Genomic DNA, 20,139 nt, shown 5'->3' on the forward strand with positions numbered 1-20,139 from the left:
CCTTCACCACATCTGGCACACATTAGAATATCAAAATCAGCTGACCACAGGTGTGAATGAGCCTTTCTGTAAAGCTCTGTAAAATCCAGAGCTCTGATTTTAAATAGACGTTGGGGGGCGCCTGGGTGACTCGGTCGGGTTGAGTGTCTGATCTTGTGGTTCGTGGGTTCCAGCCCTGCATCGGGCTCTGTGCTGACAGCTCGAGCCTGGAGCCTGCTTCCGATTCTGTGTCTCCCTCTCTCTCTGCCCCTCCCCTGCTGGTGTTCTGTCTCTCACTCTCTCAAAAATAAGTAAAAGATTAAAAATTTTTTTAAGGACATTTAAATACTGAGGTGGGATGTGGCACATGTCACAGCCGGGTAACAATTCAGATTTGCTGGGACATGACAGGGCCTGTGGATCCCAGTGCCTGCACTCCCAGGGGACGTTTCTCTGTGACCTCTGTGTCACCACCATGAGTGGACAGTCGCCTTAGTACCCAAGAGACAGCCACAGAAGTCTCCAGGGCCACTAGAGAGACAGGCAGGGACAATCCAGCTTAAAGGTGGAACCTCTGGTCCAGACGTCCTCCGCGGGAAGCCAGGCGAGGTTAGGGCAAGGCCTCTGCGGAGAGCACACGTGGATGGGGAGGAGGCCGGAGGAGGGTTGGAAGGGAGAAGGTGGCGCAGGGGGTACCGGTATGTCGCCCAGGTGCGAAGCGCGAGGACCCGGCAGGACGCGCGTCCCTGCACCGTCTCCCCGCAGGCGGCGCCAGAGCGCTAGCCCGCGGGTGACTCGGGTCCTGGAGTCCGGCCGGGCGGGGCGAGGGGCGGGCCCGGCGTCTCGGGGCGCTGGAGCGCGGCGACACTCACGCCGCGGGAAGGACGGACGGACGGACGCGCCGCCGGCCCCTCCGCAGCCATGGCCGAGCACGCCGCCCGCCGCTGCTGCCTCGGCTGGGACTTCAGCACGCAGCAGGTACCGTCGCGGGCCCCAGGGCCGGGCCGGGGGGGGGGCGGGACGGGGCGGGCCGCTTCCTCCGCGACGCCGGGCCGGGCTGGCGGGACCCGGGCGCGGGGAACCCTGGGGCCGAGCCGCTGGCGCGCTTCCCTCTCGGGTTCCCCCGGGGGATCGGCGTCCCCTCCACCGAGACGCCTTACCCGTGCCGCCCGCCCTCAAGATGCGACCGCGACCCGGCCTGGACCCCGGCCCTCCCGGAAACGGCGGGCGCCCCCGCCTCCCAACCCCGGCGGGATCCCGCGGGCGCGTAGCGGGAAGCGCGCAGCGCGGCCGGGGTCCCGGAGGGGGCTCGCGCGTCGGTGCGGGCGCCCGAGGGACAGGGACCCGAGGGAACTCGGCCGCCTAAGACTCGAGAACACCCAAACGGGTAGACAGGCACACAGGCATAACCGGCGACCTGGAACCGGATCACCGCCTGAAACTTGTTTCAGTGGAGTGGGCACGCTGTACACGTGAACTTTGTTCCTCCCGTGGTTGACCCCGGCGTGTCCCAGCGCTGCTGGCCGGAGGACGGGTTGTGCCGCTCCCAGGGCTCTGCAGATGGGCGAGCAGAGTCCAAATGTGCCCTCAGACTAGGCGTGGGGTGCCAGGGGGTCCTTTGCTGTGGCAAATTCTATACACCATTTTTAAAAATCCCTTCCAGGTGAAAGTTGTTGCTGTTGACGCAGAGCTGAATGTGTTCTATGAGGACAGTGCGCATTTTGACAGAGACCTTCTAGAATTCGGGTATGTACCCAGTGGATGTGTGGGGGAGGGTTGGTTTTGGGGTCCTCCCTCCACCTTTTATATTCATGAGCCACACTGTTCTGGTGTGAGATTGTGATTTGTAAAAAATACGTGTTTGGTCATTTAGATGGTCAAAATATATTTCTCCTGTGCCTTGGGTCTGCATCCACAGTTCCTGGCTCAAGGCTCCTAAACCTCTTGGAAATTCCTAAGGGTTGAGAGGCATAAAGGTGTCTTTTGTTACATTAATGAAGATGACTTTTGGACCCCACCCAGGGGCTGGGGCTGGTTGCCAAGAAAATTAAAGATTATCTTTAGAGGGTTGGAATTTTCAGCCAGAGGTTGAATGGCCAATGGCCAATGACTTAGTCATTGACCTTGTAATGACTTTGTAATGAAGTCGTAATAAGAACCCAAAAGGACTGGGTTCGGAGAGCTTCTGGATTGGTTGACAAGTGGAGATTGGGCAGAGTGGAGTGCCTGGAAAGGTTATGGAAGCTCTGTGCCCTTTCCCCATACCTCGCCCTATGTTATCTCTTCATCTGACTGTGTCCTTTATCACGTCCTTTAATTTCCCTGACTTCTGTGAGCTGCTCAAGCACATTAAAAGAACCTAAGGTCATTGGAACCCCCCATCTGTAGCTGTTTGGTCAGAAGGTAATAGCCTGGGGCCTGGGCCTGGCATCTGAAGTGGGTGGGGAGGGCAGTCCTGTAGGACTGAACCCTTAACCTGCGGAAGTTGATCATCTCAGACCATCTGCTGGTGTCTGAGAATTGTTTGGTGTTGTGTGTAGGGGACCCCCATCCCCTCCCAACCCCCGCCACGTTAGAATTGAGTCCAAGAACCTAAGAGTTGGTATCTGTAGATCTGGCTTCATCAAACTGCAGAAGTCTTGGTAGGCCTCTCAGCGTCTTGTGTGTGTGTTCCTGGAATGAGTTTTCCTCCATTCCTTCCCAATTCCGTGCACTCATTAACCATGCATGCAGTAGGTATCAGTTGAGACTTACTTCGTGTCAGGCACCGTGCTGGGTACTGGGATTTGATGGGGAACCAAACAGAGACGTGGTGCTTACTCTCCCAGAGCTTCCCGTTGAGTAGGGGAGACTGATATCAATCAAAGAATCTCACAGAAGAGTATTTAGTTATAAACTCAGAGAACGCTATTAAAGGAAAGGGACTTACTTCTCCAAACGTTTATTATAAAGGAATGTGACCCAGACTTGGAGGGGGGGTGGTCAGGGAGGGTCCCTAAGGACGTAGTGCTTGAGCCAGGGTCTGGGTGAGTAGGGTTAGCCAGGTGATGGAAGGGAGGCAGCATTCCAGGCAGAAGGAACGGTGCGTGCAAAGGCCCTGTAGCAAGAAAGAGCACTGCTTATGCAGGGAATTGAAGAAGGCCAGTGTGGCTGGGGAATAGAGAGGGAGGTGGAGGCTGTGCCCAGCTACATAAACCTTGGTACACAGTTTGTGTTTATCCTAAAAGCCGTGGACGGCCACTGAAGGGCCATAGGGATGGGGGTAAGGCGTGACCTGGTTGTATTTGTGTTTTTTTTTTAATTTTTTTTTTCAACGTTTATTTATTTTTTTGGGACAGAGAGAGACAGAGCATGAACGGGGGAGGGGCAGAGAGAGAGGGAGGCACAGAATCGGAAACAGGCTCCAGGCTCCGAGCCATCAGCCCAGAGCCTGACGCGGGGCTCGAACTCCCAGACTGCGAGATCGTGACCTGGCTGAAGTCGGACGCTTAACCGACTGCGCCACCCAGGCGCCCCTGTATTTGTGTTTTGAAAAGATCTGGGTGCAATGGGAGAGCAGTTGGGTATTGGTCAGAGTGCATGCTGAAAGACCATTGAGGTTTCTCCAGATCTTCTGGATGGGAAATGATAGTGTCTTGGAGGAGAGGGCTGGGTGGTAAAATTGACAGGGCTTGGTGCAGGGTTGAATGTGAGATGTGAAGGTGAGGTTTCTGGCTGGCCTTCTGGATGGTTGGTGGACTGTGGAAGAGAACTGATCTGGGGGAGGAAGATGATGAGTTTGGCTGTTGTGAAAGTTTGGTAGGGCTACCAGAACAAAATGCCCCAGACTGTGCGTCTTAAGCAGCAGAAGTTAATTTTCCTTCGGTTCTAGAGCCTGGACGTGTGAGGTCGAGGTGCCGGCAGGGTTGGTTTCCTCCGAGGCCTCTCTCCTGGGTTTGCAGGTGATGGCTACCTTCTTGCTGCCTGTCACATGGTCATCCTCTGCCTGTGCATCCCTGGTGTCTCCACTGTGTTTGTGTCCCAGTCTCCTTTTATAAGGACACCAGTCATGCAGGATTAGGGTCCACCCCAATAATGTCATTGCGAGTTAATTGCCTTTTTCAAGGCTCTTTGTCCAAATGCAGTCATGTTCCGAGGTACTGGGGGTTAGGATTTCAACAGGGGAATTGGGTCCATAACAGCTGTGGACTTGTTGATTCTGAGGTGGCTCTGAGAGGTCCTGGTGGACATGTGCCTCCACGACTATTTTATTTTTTATTATTTTTTTAAGGATTGTTTATTTGGGGAGAGAGAGAGTGCATGCATGCCTGCTGGGGAGGGGCAAAGAGAGAGGGGAAGGGAGAACCCCAAGCAGGCTCCACCCTGTCAGCGCAGGGTCAGGGGCGAACCCCGGGCGATCATGACCTGAGCCGAAATCAGAGTGGAATGCTTAACCAACCGAGCCACCCAGGCGCCCCTAACGACTGTTTAGATATCATTTCCAGGGCGCCTGGCTGGCTCAGTCGGTGGAGCGTGCAACTCTTGAACTCGGGGTTGTGAGTTTGAGCTTGGCATTGGGTGTAGAGATTACTTAGAAATAAAATCTTTAGGGGCACCTGGGGGGCTCAGTCCGTTAAGTGTCGGACTCTGAGTTCGTGCTGCTGGACTCTGCCCTGGCGGTGTGCCTCATGATTGGGGTGCTCTCTCTCTCCCCTCCCCTGTTCATGTGTGCTCTCTCTCTCAAAATAAATAGACATTAGAGTAAAAGATATCACTTCCCTGCTGGCTCTTTGTGCAGCACCCACTGCTGATCACGTTGTGTTACCATCTTTCCTTCCCCCTTAACTGATGTGCCTCCTTTGAGCTGAGGTTGGAAACCATCTGGCGTTTGTATTATTTTCTATCACTACAGGCCACATGTGTTTGAGTTTTGGTAGCTTGTGTCTTTCAGGGCATTGGTCCATTTCATCTAAGCTATAAAATCTGTGGCCATAGAGATCTTCATACTATTCCTTTCTTTTCCTCGGATGTCTATGGGATCAGTAGTGATGACCCTTCTGTCATTCTGATATTGATGATTTGTGTCTTCTCTCTTTTTGTCTTGGTTTGCCTGGCTAGAGGTTCATCACGTTAATGATCTTTTTGAAAAGGCAGCTTTTGGTTTTGTTGATTTTTCTCTACTGTTTTCCTCTTTCCATTTTTCACTGATTTGTGCTGTCATTTTTTAGGGTTTTTTTTCTTCTGCTGGCTGTCAGCTTACGTTGCTTTTCTTTCTCTAGTTTCCTGAAGTGGAAGCTTAGATTTTTAATCTTAGCTTTTCTTTTCTAAATATTTGCCTTTAATGCTATAAATTTTCCTCTAAGAATTGCTTTTGCTGTATTCCACAGACCTTGATGTTATATTTTCATTTTTATTTGGTTCAAAATAGATATTTTTTAATGTTTATTTTTGAGAGAGAAAGAGAGACAGAGCGTGAGCAGGGAAGGGGCAGAGAGAGAGGGAGACACAGAATCCGAAGCAGGCTCCGGGCTCTGAGCTGTCAGCACAGAGCCCGATATGGGGCTTGAACCCATGAACCGTGGGATCATGACCTGAGCTGAAGTCAGACACTCAACTGACTGAGCCATCCAGGTGCCCTTTCCTTTTTCTTTTTCTTTTTCTTTTTCTTTTTCTTTTTCTTTTTCTTTTTCTTTTTCTTTTTCTTTTTCTTTTTCTTTTTCTTTTTCTTTTTCTGTCTTTTTCTTTTTCTCTTTCTCTTTCCTTTTTCTTTTCCTTTTTCTTTTTCTTTTTCTTTTTCTTCTTTCTTTCTTTCTTTTTTTTTTTTTTAAAGATCATTTATTTATTTTGAGAGGAGAGAGCACGCATGCAGGAGGCACAAACAGAGAGGGAGAGATAGAATCCCAACCAGACTCAGCGCTGTCAGCACAGAGCCTCACACGGGGCTCTAGCTTAAGAACTATGAGATCGTAGGGGCGCCTGGGTGGCGCAGTCGGTTGAGCGTCCGACTTCAGCCAGGTCACGATCTCGCGGTCCGGGAGTTCGAGCCCCGCGTCGGGCTCTGGGCTGATGGCTCAGAGCCTGGAGCCTGTTTCCGATTCTGTGTCTCCCTCTCTCTCTGCCCCTCCCCCGTTCATGCTCTGTCTCTCTCTGTCCCAAAAATAAATAAACGTTGAAAAAAAAAATTTAAAAAAAAAAAAAAAAAAAAAAAGAACTATGAGATCGTGACCTGCCGAAATCAAGAGTCGGACACTTCACCGACTGAACCACCCAGGCACCCCAATAGTTTGTTCTTTTTATTGCTTGGTGGACCACAGTTGGCTTATCCATTCATTTGATGAGGGATATTTGGATTGTTTCCAGTTTTTTATTATTATCAATAAAGAGGCTGTGAAACTCACACAGGTATCAGCATAAGCTTTCATTTGTCTTAGAAATGAAATACTCAGGAATGGTTACGTTGTAGGGTAGGTTTTAAAACTGTCAAATTCTTTTCCAAAGCGGTTGTTTTAATACAGTTATTTTGTTAATAGTCATTGCAGGTACTTGGTACATAATTTGAAAGAAACAAAAGGCGTGCAGTGACAAGTCTTAATTTTTCTGAATCTCATCTGTCCCTCCTGCCCTCCTCGACAGAGAACTTTCATTGGTTTTTGTGTATCTGTCCAGTGTTTTATATCAAAATATAAGCAGATGTCAGTCTTTTCATTGTCTCCCTTGTTTCCGGATAAAAAAGTAGGGTACACACCATTCTGTACTTTGGTTTCTTCGTTTCACATAATTTGCCTGTGTTTCCACATCAGTACATAGAGCTTCTGTGTTCTTTTTTATAGGATGCATAGTATTCCACTGTGTAGATAGAACTGAAGGACCTTAGGTTTTTGCAGTGAAAAGTGAGTTACCTTACAGACATGTGCCCGTGTATCTGCAGGATAAAAGTTTGGAAATCGATTGCTGGATCAAAGAGCAAATAGATGTATGATTTTGGAAGATGTGGCCAGATTGCCTCCCATAGGGATTGTATGGATTTGTACCCCACCAACAATGCATGAGAGTGCGTTTCCCACAGCACCTAAATGCGGTGTGGTTGCTAAAGAGTTTTAGTTCTGTGCCAATCAGAGAGGTGAAAGTAGTCCCTCTAAGTGGATTTATTTTGCATTTCTCTTATTATGCATGAAGGTGACATCTTTTCGTATGTTGAAGGGCTAGTTGAATTTTTTTTTTCTGTGAAGTTTTTCATGACCTTTGCCCATTTTTCTGATGGATTGATTATTTCTAGGAGCTCTTCAAATGTTAGAGGAACGATCTCCTCGTTAAATGAATTGCAAATAGGTTCCCCAGATTTTTGTTTGTTTTGATTTGCGACTGGGTTGTGGCCACACATGGGCTTTTGTTTCCTGTGCCACCGAACTTCTCAGTCTTTTCCTGTTGCTTCTAGATGTTGAGTCAGAGTTTCAAAGGCCTTCCTCATTCCAAGATTGTGAAGGAATTCACCGCTGTTCTCTTCTGGTTCTTGTAAGAGTCAGTTTTATATAAAAATATTTGGAGTTTATCTAAGTACATGGCATGCCGTTTATTTCCAGCTTCAGTCTTTTCCCGATGACTCTCCAGTGGTTTTGACACCTTTTTTTAGAAGTCTGTGTTTGAGATGCCAGCTTTATATGCTAATTTCTGTGTGTGTTTAGGTCTTTTTCTGAGTGTTTTCTTTTGGCCCATTGATTGGTGGGTCTGTTCATGAGCTAGTAACATGTTGTTTTAGTTATTCTCGCTTTACAATATGATTTAATATCTGGAATTGTTGGTCCCCTTTGATTGTTCTTCATTCTCAGTTTCCACAGCCATTCTTTCTTCTTCTTCCCCCCCCCCCCCCGCCCTTAATTTTAGATAGAGAATCTTAAGCAGGTTCCATGCTCAGCACAGAGCCCAACATGGGGCTCACTCCCATGACCCTGGGACCATGACATGAGCTGAAATCAAGAGTCAGACGCTCAACCGACTGAGCCACCCAGGTACCCCTCCTGTTCTTTTTTGATAATGTACTCTAGAATCAGCTTTTAAGGTTCCAGAAAGCAAAATTGTTAATATTTTTATTGAGATCATATTACATTTATAAGTTAACTTGCAGAGAATTGACAGCTTTGTGAGATTGAGTCTTCCTAGCTAAGCGTGCGTTTTGTGTTTCCATTTGTCCGGGGCTTCTTTTGAATACTTCACATGTATTTTCTTTTGTTGATTTATTTATTTTGAAAGGGAGAGTGAGAGAGAGAGTGAGAAGAGGTGGGGGAGGGGCAGAGAGAGAATCCCAAGCAGACTCTGCCCTGTCAGCGCAGAGCCCAATGTGGGACTCAAATCCACAAACTACAAGATCGTGAACCCGAGCCGAAATCGGATGCCCAACCAACTGACCCACCAAGGTGCCTGTACTTCACGTGTGTTTTAATATATTTGACATGTGGATTGTGCATGTTGGGATATATTGCAGAAAAGACCATTATTCCCCAGGCCCTTGGCTATGTGACTTGGTACCTCCTTCAGTCAAGAGATGGAGTCGTTTCCTGACCTGTTGATTTTAACCAATAGAGAATGTGAAGGAAGTACCATTGTGCCAGTTCTAAACCTAAGTCTCAAGAAGGCCTTGCTGACTTCTGCTCTCATTCTTGGGACCCTGTCTAGCCCCCACGTGACCAAGCTCAGGCCAGCCTGCTGGAGAATGGGAGACACGTGGCCAAATCGCCCCCAGATCCCAGCCAAGAGAAGGGGCAGCCAGTCTCCAGAAACGGAGCCCTGTAGCTACTCACACCCGATCCCAGATGCATGGGTGAGCCTGGCCGAGCCCAGCCCGGTGACCGACAGAACTGTGAGCTAAATGAGCTCGGTAGTTTCAGACCACTTAGTTGTGAAGTGGTTTGTGACAAGACCAAACCACCTGGTACATATAATTGTAAACTTATTTCTAACTGTCGTATCTTTTTACTAATGCACATGAGGAATTTTGTAGCAGAGACTGACCAGCGATCTACTAGACTTATTTCCTTCTCCTCCTGAGTATACTCCTGTCTTCCTGGCAGTTATGTTCAGCTGTGTGACTTGAGTCCTAACTGGGAGAAGGTCAACAGGCCTGTCTGTAAGACGTAATCCATACAGCCCCCACTGCAACCCATCCGTACAGCCCCCACCGCGATCCTCTGCTCTGTTCCTTCCTCGGCTCTACGGCTGGATGCGAGTGGCCAGGGCGCCCTTGGAAACCAGTTGGAAGATGAGAGTTGCTGTCGTCCTCCTGGGTCCCTGAATAACTGCAGGGGACAGAGCCCCCTCCTCATCCCTATCATGCCACTGATTATGCTTTACAGGAGTGAGAAGCAAACTTCCTCTGTATCAAGCCATGGAAATGTTTTTTCCGGAACTAATACAGAGAATCCCTCATCATAGCCTGAAAGAAAGAAAGAAAGAAAGAAAGAAAGAAAGAAAGAAAGAAAGAAAGAAAGAAAGAAAGAAAGAAAGAAAGAAGAAAAGAAAAGAAAGGAGAAGAAAAGCTCTTGCGACAGAATTCACATACCAAAGAATTCACTCTTTTCAAATGTACAAAGGGCGCCTGGGTGGCTCAGTTGGTTGGGCGACCGATGTCGGCTCAGGTCCTGATCTCTCAGTTTGCGAGTTCGAGCTCCGCGTCGGGGGTCTGTGCTAGCAGCTCGGAGCCTGGAGCCTGCTTTGGGTTTTGTGTCTCCTCTCTCTACCCCTCCCATGCTCATGCTCTGTGTCTCTCTGTCTCTTAATAATAAATAGACATTAAAAAAATTAAAAATAAATAAATAAAATGTACAATTCAGGGGGCAGCTGGGTGGCTCAGTCAGTTAAGCATCCAACTCTTGATCTCAGGGTCGTGAGTTCAAGCTCCGCCTTGGGCTCCATGCTAAGCGTGGAGCCTACTTAAGAAAGAAAGAAAGAAATGAAATGTCCAGTGCAGTGGTTTTCAGTATATTCACAGAACTATGTAACAGTCTCCCCTCTTTAATTTTAGAACGTTTTCATCACCTAAGAAGCCCTGTATCCATTAGCTGTCACTCCCTATCTCTCCTCCTACAGTCCTGGCAACCAGTCTACTCTGTCTCTATGGGTTTGCCTATTCTGAACATTCCTTATAAAGGAATTTATGTAATGTGTGATTTTTTTTAACAAGTTTTTTTTTTTAACTTTATTTATTTATTTTGAGAGAGAGAGAGAGAGAGATGGCAGAGAAAGAGAATCCCAAACAAGCTCTGCACCATCAGTGCTGAGCCCAACGCGGGACTAGAACTCACCAACTGTGAGATCATGACCTGAGCTTAGATCAAAAGTCAGATACTTAACTGACTGAGCCACCCAGGTGCCCCGACAAGTTTTTTTTTTTTTTTTTAAAGTTTATTTATTTTTGACAGAGAGAGAGACAGAGCATGGGTGGGGGAGGGGCAGAGAGAGAAGGAGACACAGAATCCGAAGCAGGCTCCAGGCTCTGAGCTGTCAGCACAGAGCCTGATGTGGGGCTCGAACTCACAGACCACGAGATCATGACCCGAGCCGAGGTCAGATGCTCAACCGACGGAGCCACCCAGGCGCCCCAACAAGTTTCTTTTTTTTTTTAAGTTTATTTATTCTGAGAAAGAGTCAGAGAGCATCAGCGAGTGAGGGGGAGAGAGAAACCCAAGCAGGCTCTACACTGTCAGCTCAGAGCCCGACGTGTGGCTCGATCTCATGAAGCATGACATCATGGCCTGAGCCGTCATTGCTTCACTGACTGAGCCACCTGAACGCCCCTTTTGTCTATGGGAAAGTTTGCTGCTCTTTTTCACTTTTTTCCCTAACAGTATCTTTTTAAAAATATCAGTATTATTGAGTATAACTTGTGTACAAAAAAAGGGCATCCGTTAAAATGTACAATCTCAGTGCCTTTTGATAGAGGCAGACCTATAGCTGTGAAAGTACCACCAAAGTCAAGATACAGACCATCTGCATCACTCCTAAGATTCTTTGTGCCCCTTTGCATTCTGTCCTTTCCTCCCCCACTGGACTTGGGAAACCACAAAACAGGTGGATTTGCATTTTCTAGCAAGTTATATAAATGGCATCACGTAATATGTACTCTTTTGTGTCTGGCTTCCTTCACTCAGCACGATCATTGGAGATTCATCTCCCTGCTGGTGTGTGTAACACACGCGCCACAATTTATCCATTCACTTGCTTAGGGATACCTAAGCTGACTCCAGTTTTCTACTGTTACAAATAAGGCTGCTATGAAAACTTGTATACAGACCTGTCTGTGAACGTATACTTTCATTTCTCTTGGCTGGTAATTAGGCATAGAATGTCTGGATCACATGGTTATCTAATAGTATCTTGGTATGGATTTGGAGCCTGTTTTCGTTTTGAGTTTTGTTTTTTTTTTTTTCTAAACTCATAGTTGAAAGGGTTGGATTTTGGAGAGGGGCCCAGGCAGCTAACTCTCCAGGCTTGCAATCCAAGGACTCCCTGGTCTGAGAGCCAAGAAGTTCTCCCGCAGACACAGCACTTCTGTAGCACATGCCTACCCCAGTGGGCTTGGGAGGGTTTTAATCCAGCCCTGCGCCTGCTAGTTCCCTCGTGGCCACAGTGCCAAGTGACGCCATGCCTGCCTTCCAGGGTGAGTCCTTCCTCTTTAGAAGGCACATTTTTGCTGGTGTCTCCTGAGAATCATCACCACTGAGCAATTGCTGGGACTTCTCTTTCCATCTTGCCAGCACTGTTCAGTCTTGTTCCCATCGAGGTTGGGGAAAGGGCATTTCTTCTTCCATTGGAGGGATCCGGGGTCTGCCCCCCACTGCGCCCCTGCCCAAGGCTCTGCCGACACTGTCTTATTCTCCTTGTAGGACTCAGGGTGGAGTTCACGTTCACGAGGATGGGCTGACAGTGACATCTCCAGTCCTGATGTGGGTCCGGGTAAGCATAGGGATCCCTGACCTTCTCCTGTCCCCAGCCTGTCTCACTGGCGGACTTGCTGATTTACTGGGAAGCCCTCTGTTGAGACCAGGTTCTCACTGGGAAATGGAGTCTGCATGGTTCCTAAGGCTAGACTCAGCCTCAACTGGTCCTCTTGAGCCAAGAGGACACGCACAGGGCTTGTAGGTCTGGTGCTGAGAACTTGGCAAGTCCTGCCAGTGAGTAAGCATCTTCAGAATGCCGCCTTCCCAAACCTTTGCCAAACACTCTGCAGGCAGGCCCTGTGGCCTCCCTTTTACCCCGAGATCCAGACACAGCACTGGTGTCTTCGTGCTCAGCCCCCAGAATCCTCAGCTCTTGAAGCAGGGGAACTTCTCAACGGTGGCTTATGACCTGACCAGTCAGGTTCCGCTGGACCCCAAGACAGGCCTGCCTGCTCAGGACCAGCAAGAAAGGAAGATACCTGTAGCCAAATATGGGCAACCCGTGAAGCCACAGGACCAGGCGTGTGGCCAGTACAGACCAGCATAATAGGGCTGGAGTCTGCCTCAGGGGTCCCAAGACCCTACAACTGGGAGCCAGCTAAAGGCCGTCCTTAATGTGTCCACCAAAGCTTGTTCAGGCCTCCAACACTGGTCTAAGCAATTAATTCCCTATACTGAATTCTTTCTGTTAGGACGATTGGTGTGATTTTTAAACATTTTATCAACTTGACCCTGACTCATACTGGAGGATTGGGGTAAAGGACAGATTTCCAGCAGACAGGCCAGCCAGAATGTACTTGTTAGGGCTGAGCCCCAGACCAAGGGACGGTGGGCGTGACGGGCAAGAGTCGATCTAGAGGTTCTACTGATAATGCTGGGGGCTTCTGATAGGCCAAGGCTTTAACTTGGGGTAGTGGGCACTGGATAGAGAGCCAGGCTTGGGGGTGGGGCCGCGTGATTTCTAGTCGTGAGCAGGCCCGTCAGGATTGGACCTGTTCTGGCTTTGCCAATCCCCGCTCCAGGGGTGCCCCACTCCCTGCCTGAGGTTTGGCCAGGGGGGCCAAGTTGGCAGCCACAGCCAGGGCTGCGAAAGGAGCCCTCCCAGCATAGGGTCAGAGTTGGGTCAGAGCTCCAGGGGCTGCTCTGTCCTCAAGGGAATTGCAGCCTGGGGTGAATCTCTAATCCTGCCCTGAAACCTTAGGGCAAGTGTCAGGCTCTTCTGGGCAGCACCGTTTATCCCACGCTTGGGTCTTGCAAAAAAAGAAGATTGCACCCAGATGGTAGAGGGTGGAACGGGGATTGGGACAAGTGGCGACCATCTCCACCTACTCCTTCCAGCCTGGTGCTCCTGGACGTGGGGAGTCTAGGCCTGGTCCCCACTCTGACGGGGCCGTCTACGTCACTCTTCACTTCTCTGTTGCAGTGAAGTCAGACCACTGGTCCGGTGGGTTGAAAATGCAGAGAAAAGAAACCACAGTATGATCCACCTTGTTCTTACCAAGTGCTTGGAAGTCACAAATCGGAGAAGCAGAATTTGAGGACCAGTGGTTTCTGATTCCGTCCATTTAAACTATGTTTACCCTACTTCACCTTTTCGTTTGGTTGATCTCTACTTTGGTTAATTATTCTAGTGCCTACGTATCCCAGGCCATCAGCTCTTCTTCATCTCCAGGGTGATGGCGAACACTTAGGTTTCAGTGTGGAGGCTCGTGGGCTTGCCTGACTCAGTGGTTCAGGACAGTCACGGTGGGCTCTGTTTGTCTTCTCAGGCTTTGGATATCATCTTGGAGAGGATGAAGGCCTCGGGCTTTGACTTCTCTCAAGTCCTCGCCCTGTCTGGGGCCGGCCAGGTTTGTATGTAGCAGCCTCCATGGGGCGTGCGGGGCGGCTGTGGGGCAGTGGTGTGGGGCTCCCCTGGAGGGAATGCTTGTCCTTGAGAGCCACTGCACCCCTGCTGTTGCTGGTAGAGACCCCTAACGCCCTCCTACCTCGGAGGATGTATAGCTTGCCTCCTTGCTGAAGGATCTGAGGCAGTTCGTACTGTGAAGCATTATACGGAACAGGACACTGGGTCAGGCAGAACCGGATAGAGGTCCTCCGGTGGGGTGGGGGGGAGGCGTTTGCCGTGCATTTAGGATGCCTGCTTTGGAGCACTAGAATTGCCTTTGTGTTTCCTGGAAGCAGAAACAAAGTTAGAAATTATACTTCTAGGGGTGCTTGGGAGGCTCCGTGGGTTAAGCATCCAACTTTAGCTCAGGTCATGATCTCATGGGTCATGGGTTCAAGCCCCGCATCGGGTGCTGTGCTGACAGCTCAGAGCCTAGAGGCTGCTTCAGATTCTGTGTCTCCCTCTCTCTTTGTGCCTCCCCTGCTCGAGCTCTCTCTCTCTCTCTCTCTCTCTCTCTCTCAAAAGGAGATAAGCATTTAAAAATAAATTTAAGGGGCGCCTGGGTGGCTCAGTCGGTTAAGCGGCCGACTTCAGCTCAGGTCATGATCTCGCGGTCCGTGAGTTCGAGCCCTGTGTCGGGCTCTGTGCTGACAGCTCAGAGCCTGGAGCCTGTTTCGGATTCTGTGTCTCCCTCTCTCTGACCCTCCCCTGTTCATGCTCTCTCTCTGTCTCAAAAAAATAAATAAACGTTAAAAAAAATTTTTTAAATAAATTTAAGGGGCACCTGGGTTAAATGCCCGACCTCAGCTCAGATCATGATTTGATCTCACAGTTTGTTAATTCGAGCCCCACGTCGGGCTCCCTGCTGTCAGCACAGAGCCCGCTTTGGATCCTGTGTCCCCTTGTGTCTCTGCCCTTCCCCGGCTCGTGCTCTCTCTTTCAAAAATAAACAAACATAAAAAATAATAAATAACACAAATACATTTAAAAAATAAAGTTTATTAATCTTTGAGAGAGATCATGCACGTGAGTGGGGTAGGGGTAGAGAGAGAGGGAGGGAGAGAATCCCAAGCAGGCTCTGTGCTGTCAGCACGAAGTCTGACTTAGGGCTGGATCCCACAGACCATGAGATCGTGACCTGAGCTGAAATCCAGAGTTGGACACTCAACTGACTGAGCCACCCAGGCACCCCTAGCTACTGCTTTTATTATCATTGCCATTTATATAGGAACCCAGAGGCACAGAGGGGTGACGTCACCTACCCCAGGTCACACAGCTGCTGGGAGGGGGAGTCAGGACCCAAGTTGAGCCGTATCCTCTGAATCACTTTGCTCCATGCCTAATTAGCCTGTTTTCACATCCTCATCAGAGAGTGCTTACTGAGTTTTCTAAAGCCACCTTCTCTCTCTCCCCCTCTCTCTCCCTAACCCGACAGGAATTTATTGCTCCTGTCCTTGTTAAACTACATGGATTCTCTGAGTGATCTCATCTACTGCTCTTACCTAAACCTCAGGCTGGGACACCCTCTCCCTCCTGGGCATCCCCCGGCCCCATGGCCAGGTATCCCAACCTCTGTGCTAGACTGAGTGGTCTGTCTTTCCCCAGGGCCACGACCCACCCATCATCCTTGACCCCGTGTCCAAGGGGGTCCCCGTGTCCCATTGATTTGTTACATGACTCTTGAATCTACCACACCTTCTCTCCAATTTTGCCTCTGTTGCCCCAGGCCGAACGTCTACGATTTTTCTCTGGGTCTCTGCTTCAGCCTCCCTGCCTCCCCTATACCTTCTTTGTGACTCCCCCAAACCCTTTCATACATTTAGCCCTGGCCACGTCACTCCCCTGCTAATCCAGAGTTCCCACACCCCCCCGATAAACCCCAGCCTCCTGAGTACGGACGTCAAGGCCCTGGTGCTCAGGCTGTCCCCACCACCTCCCACCCGAGACCCAGCCCACTGTTTAGAATGCCACCATTCCGGGGAGCCTGGGTGGCTCAGTGATTAAACGTCCGACTTCAGCTCAGGTCGTGATCTGGTGGTTTGTGGGTTCGAGCCCCGTGTCGGGCTCTGTGCTGCTGGTGCAGAGCCTGCTTGGGATTCTCTCTCTTTCCCTCTCTCTCTCTCTGCCTCTCCCCTACTCATGCTTTCTCTCTCTCTCAAAATAAATAAACTTAAAAAATAAATAAATAAAAAGAATGCCACCATTCCTCACGCCTGCCAACCTCTCACCTGTGGTTGCTCTCTGCATGGGACACCCACACACTCAGCTCTCAGCTCCTTTCCTACTAATCATGTCCACCTCTACCCATGAGTGCCCCAGTTGGTTAGATGCCCCTCCTCTGTGTTCTCGCTGGCCTGCCACTGCACATCCATGGGGTTTTATAATTGTTTGTTTGTGTCTTTTTCCCTGCGTCAACCCCAGTTCAAGAGAATAGGGACAGTACTGTCCTATTCATCTGTCTCATTGCCTGGCATGATCTAGGTGCTCAATAAATGTCTGTTGAATGAATGAATGGGTGAGTGAGTGAAGGCGTGAATTTCAGATAATATTATGAGCAACATATTTAAATACAACTTTACAGAATTACCAAAATCCAGACCAATAATTCTTGCTCGGACCCTTCCTGTAAGTTTTGAGGCGAACAGGGCAGAGCTCTCATTTTCTAGAAATGACAACCAAGTCTCACAAAGGTGATGAGTTCTGTGACGAAGAAGTGGCAGGGGCAGGCTTGGAGCCCGTTTCTTTCGGGGTGTGGTCTGCAGTCTTTCTGTGTCTCCAAAGTGGTAACGGTGTGTAGCCGCGTGAACGTGTGCGTGCGTTTTCCCTCGACAGCAACATGGAAGTGTATACTGGAAGGCTGGGGCCAGCCAGGTGCTGAGAAGCCTGTCACCAGACCTCCCGTTACATAAGCAGCTGCAGGTAACCGTGGCCATGTTGTGGGAGTCTGAGAAAATTCTGTGGGGTGGGGTGAAGGGCCCAAGCCCCTGTAGGCCCTGAAGTCTGGGGCTTTCGTGCATTGTCAAGGGTATAGGAACTTGGCTCGGGCAATAGTGCTGTGAACATGGTCTGCCCTGCCCTGCCCCCCAATGGGTATCCCTGGTGTCTGAACAGAGGGTGGGGTGCCAACAGTCCTCATCGAGGGTCCCTTCCGGTCTGGCATGGCTCTGGCTAGTTCCCCGTTCGGGGATCTCCCCATGGGGCGTGCTGCCTCCTGGTGATGCTGGGAAGGCAGGCTGTGTCTTCTCCACGCCTCCCAGCTTCAGATGCCTCCGTGACACTGCACTTGGCTGCTCATCTCTAGCGTTGCCTGCAGTGCTCAGGTGTCCTTATTAGAACCTTCAACCTTGAGCTTTCTGGGGAGAGACCCCGCGGAGCCAGGCCAAGATTTGGGCAGGAAGGGCTTGCCCGTGGGTCTTCCTAGGTCACATGCAGGGAGGTCACATGCAATCACAGCCGTGATTGGCAGTGTAACCGCCAAGGGCAGGGTGGCTCCCAGAGTCAGCAGGCATCGTTCCAGCCTGCGCCTTTGTTCCTCCCCTCCAGGCCTGTTTCTCCATCAGCGACAGCCCGGTGTGGATGGACTCCAGCACCACAGACCAGTGTCGCCAGCTGGAGGCCGCGGTGGGCGGCGCTCAGGCTCTCAGCTGCCTCACAGGCTCCCGGGCCTACGAGGTGCGCGGCACCTGCCACGGGCTGGGCATTAGGGTTGGTCCCGGGAGGAAGGTCCGGTTGCTGGCTCTGGTCCTTTCTGGTCCCTTCTCCCTGGGTGTCTGGGAGGACACAGCTGCAGACCCACCCCCAGGGGAATCACAGGAGACACGTGGGTGTCTGGCCCCTGGGTCTGCTCCCGGTTGTCCTGCCTCCCTCTGCTGCTGGCGAGCCAGGACGGACCTCCTGTTGCCCTTTTCGCAGAAGGGAGCTGAGGCGTGGACGTGGCTGTGCTCCTCGTGTGGAGCGGCCCTGTACGGGGGCGACCATGGCACCTCCGCTTCAGCCTCTAAGCAGGGGCCAAAAATAGCACCCACACTTCGAGCAGTTTTGAACCCGAGAGGAGTCAGTGCATGTAAGGCAGCGCCTGGAAAAGTTCCAAAAAAGCAAAAAGCCAGCTTCGGTTCCCGCTGCCTTCAGCCACCCTTCCAGGGCCGGCTGCGATTGGCGCAGCTGGAGTCATGTGACCCCTCCTGCCTTGAGAACAATGGGGGGGGAGGGTGGGGAAAATACCCTGCGCAGGCGCTCTTGGTCAGCGTCGCCCTCACCTTGCGGGTGAGGAGCGAGGCTTATTCCTGGAGGGTGTTCAGCAAACGTTTCTGGAGTCGAGGCCTTGAGAAAGCTTCCATTGTACTAATATCCAGAGCATGCTACGCTAACCTCACTTTGTGAGAGCCGATCATTGCACATAGGATATGGATTTTTAAGAATTTGCACTCTTCTCTGCAGCGATTTACGGGAAACCAGATCGCAAAGATTTACCAGCAGAACCCCGAGGCCTACTCACACACGGAGGTCGGTTCAACGTTCCTCTTTGATTTCAGTCACAGTTGAATTCCTTTTATGATACTTACCTTTAGTGTAAATACATCTCGCGCGCATTGGCCAAAAGCATGCATTAGCAGACATTGAAAATGATATATTCAGTTTGGCTTTTTTTTTTCTCATTGTCGAGCTGTTTCCAAAGAGGAAGGAATGAATGGAATCTTGGGAAAGAGAAGTCAGGGCCTCTCTTGACCCCAGGGGGCAGGGGCAAGGTGGGAGCAGTGGGGATTGGTGTCTTCTCCGGCCACCTGAGTAGGAGTTCCAGGTGCCCTTTAGTCTCCGTCTTCTCAGTTTCCTGCATGGAAATGGCTACCAGGCACTTGATTGGTGTGGGCTCAGTGTTTTCTCCAGAAATGTGGAAAGCTGAACCCCTCCCTAGCTGTGGCCCTTCAACCGGAGCCTGTGTCCCAGAAACTCAGATTCATTCCTTGGACCACGGTCGCCGAGAGCTGGCGCTTAATGCCGCCTGAGAAGCAGCCTTGACACCTTGGCTAGTGATTTTCGTCTCTGAATAATTAGAAAACGATCAGCTAATGTTCAACCAAAGTGCCTTTTTAATCTTGGGAGTTAACGGCATCCGGTTTGTTATTTAATGACTCAGGGTTCCAGATTACTCTGCAGCATGTGCTGTGTAGATTTCGGGGAGGAGGGGAAGGGCAGAGATGTAAAACCCTCTCCAGATTCCGTGTGGAACCAAGGTGGCCTGAGGGGGGACAGGGGACAGGAGGTGCTGGCATTCTCTGCAGTGGTCCAAGGGCCGGCGATTCCCATGTGGAAGCACAGACCCCCAGGCCAACATTTGAAATCCATTATCAGTCCTCCATCTCCTGAGGGACTGGTTTTCGCTTAAGTTGCTCTGAACCCCCGAGGGTGTCTTTGTTGGTTCTGAGTCCTGTGGCCACACATCCCCCCTTCCCTTGTGACTTAGATATAAAGACCACAGGGATGGAGGAAGGAGATCGGGCATCACACCTCCTGGATTCTGGGTAGAAAAGCCACTTCCCTAAGCACGGCTTTTTCATAGGGCTTGTTGCTTTTTTGCTTTGTCGGACTTGAGTTCTATGGCCCAACAGAAACGGCAGCGTGAGGTGCTCTCCCAAGGAGTCTTGGTGATCCAGATACTCAGATGTTCTAGTACCCAAGATACTCAGTCACTACCACTACTGGGCGCCTTGCTCCAAGTTTCCACTTCCCTCCTCAATTGAAAGCTCTTCTCATGTTGTGCGCATCAGAGGATTCGGTGGCTTATGGAAATGAGTCCTAGCTGACTGTTTCTTCCTTTTACAGAGAATTTCTTTGGTCAGTAGCTTTGCTGCCTCCCTGTTCCTTGGGTCTTACTCTCCTATCGACTGCAGTGATGGTAAGCCTTCAGAGTCCTGGCGCTGGCCTGTTCCGTGTGCACGTGCACATGTGGGGCTGTGGGCAGCGTGAGCCCCGTCCACCCGGCTGGGTGCTAGTCTTTTAGCCCTGTCGTCTGTTGCCGAGAAGGGAGCATATTGTCTTCTGCTGTGTAATGAGTGTCCCCGGTGCTTAGCAGCCGAAGACCACAAGTGTTGATGATCTCACAGAATTTCCGCAGGTCTGTAATCTTGGAGCAGCTTGGCTGGCTTGTGTGGCTCAGGGGCTCTCATGGGGTGGCATTCAGGCTGGCAACCAGGACCAGTCATGTAAAGGCTTGACCGGGGCTGGAGGATCCACTTCCAGGGCTCCAGACAGGACTGGTCTGCGGCCTGTGTTCCTCTCCATGTGGCCCTCCCATAGGACCACTCACCACACCGGAGCTGGATCCCCCTCCTCCCCCCCCGGGTGAGGGATGAGAGGAGAGTGCAG

The 20,139-nt window shown here is 50.6% G+C and overlaps 1 protein-coding gene across 1 annotated transcript in view; it reads left to right on the top strand.

Moving 5' to 3' along the window:
* Positions 1–882: 882 nt before the first annotated feature.
* The window catches only part of XYLB (xylulokinase), a 58,746-nt gene continuing 39,489 nt past the window's right edge, over positions 883–20,139 (top strand). Inside the window, exons 1-8 of the mRNA XM_047100253.1 lie at positions 883–957; positions 1,643–1,725; positions 11,835–11,904; positions 13,658–13,738; positions 16,609–16,695; positions 17,320–17,448; positions 18,214–18,279; positions 19,597–19,669. Of these exons, the coding sequence (XP_046956209.1) occupies positions 901–957; positions 1,643–1,725; positions 11,835–11,904; positions 13,658–13,738; positions 16,609–16,695; positions 17,320–17,448; positions 18,214–18,279; positions 19,597–19,669 (646 nt within the window). The 5' untranslated portion in view covers positions 883–900. The remainder of the gene's footprint in view (positions 958–1,642; positions 1,726–11,834; positions 11,905–13,657; positions 13,739–16,608; positions 16,696–17,319; positions 17,449–18,213; positions 18,280–19,596; positions 19,670–20,139) is intronic.

This window comes from Lynx rufus, unplaced genomic scaffold (genome assembly GCF_022079265.1).
Source record: "Lynx rufus isolate CCGP_SWC_20201006 ecotype Redwood Valley unplaced genomic scaffold, mLynRuf1.p SCAF_5, whole genome shotgun sequence".
Classification (NCBI taxonomy): domain Eukaryota; kingdom Metazoa; phylum Chordata; class Mammalia; order Carnivora; family Felidae; genus Lynx; species Lynx rufus.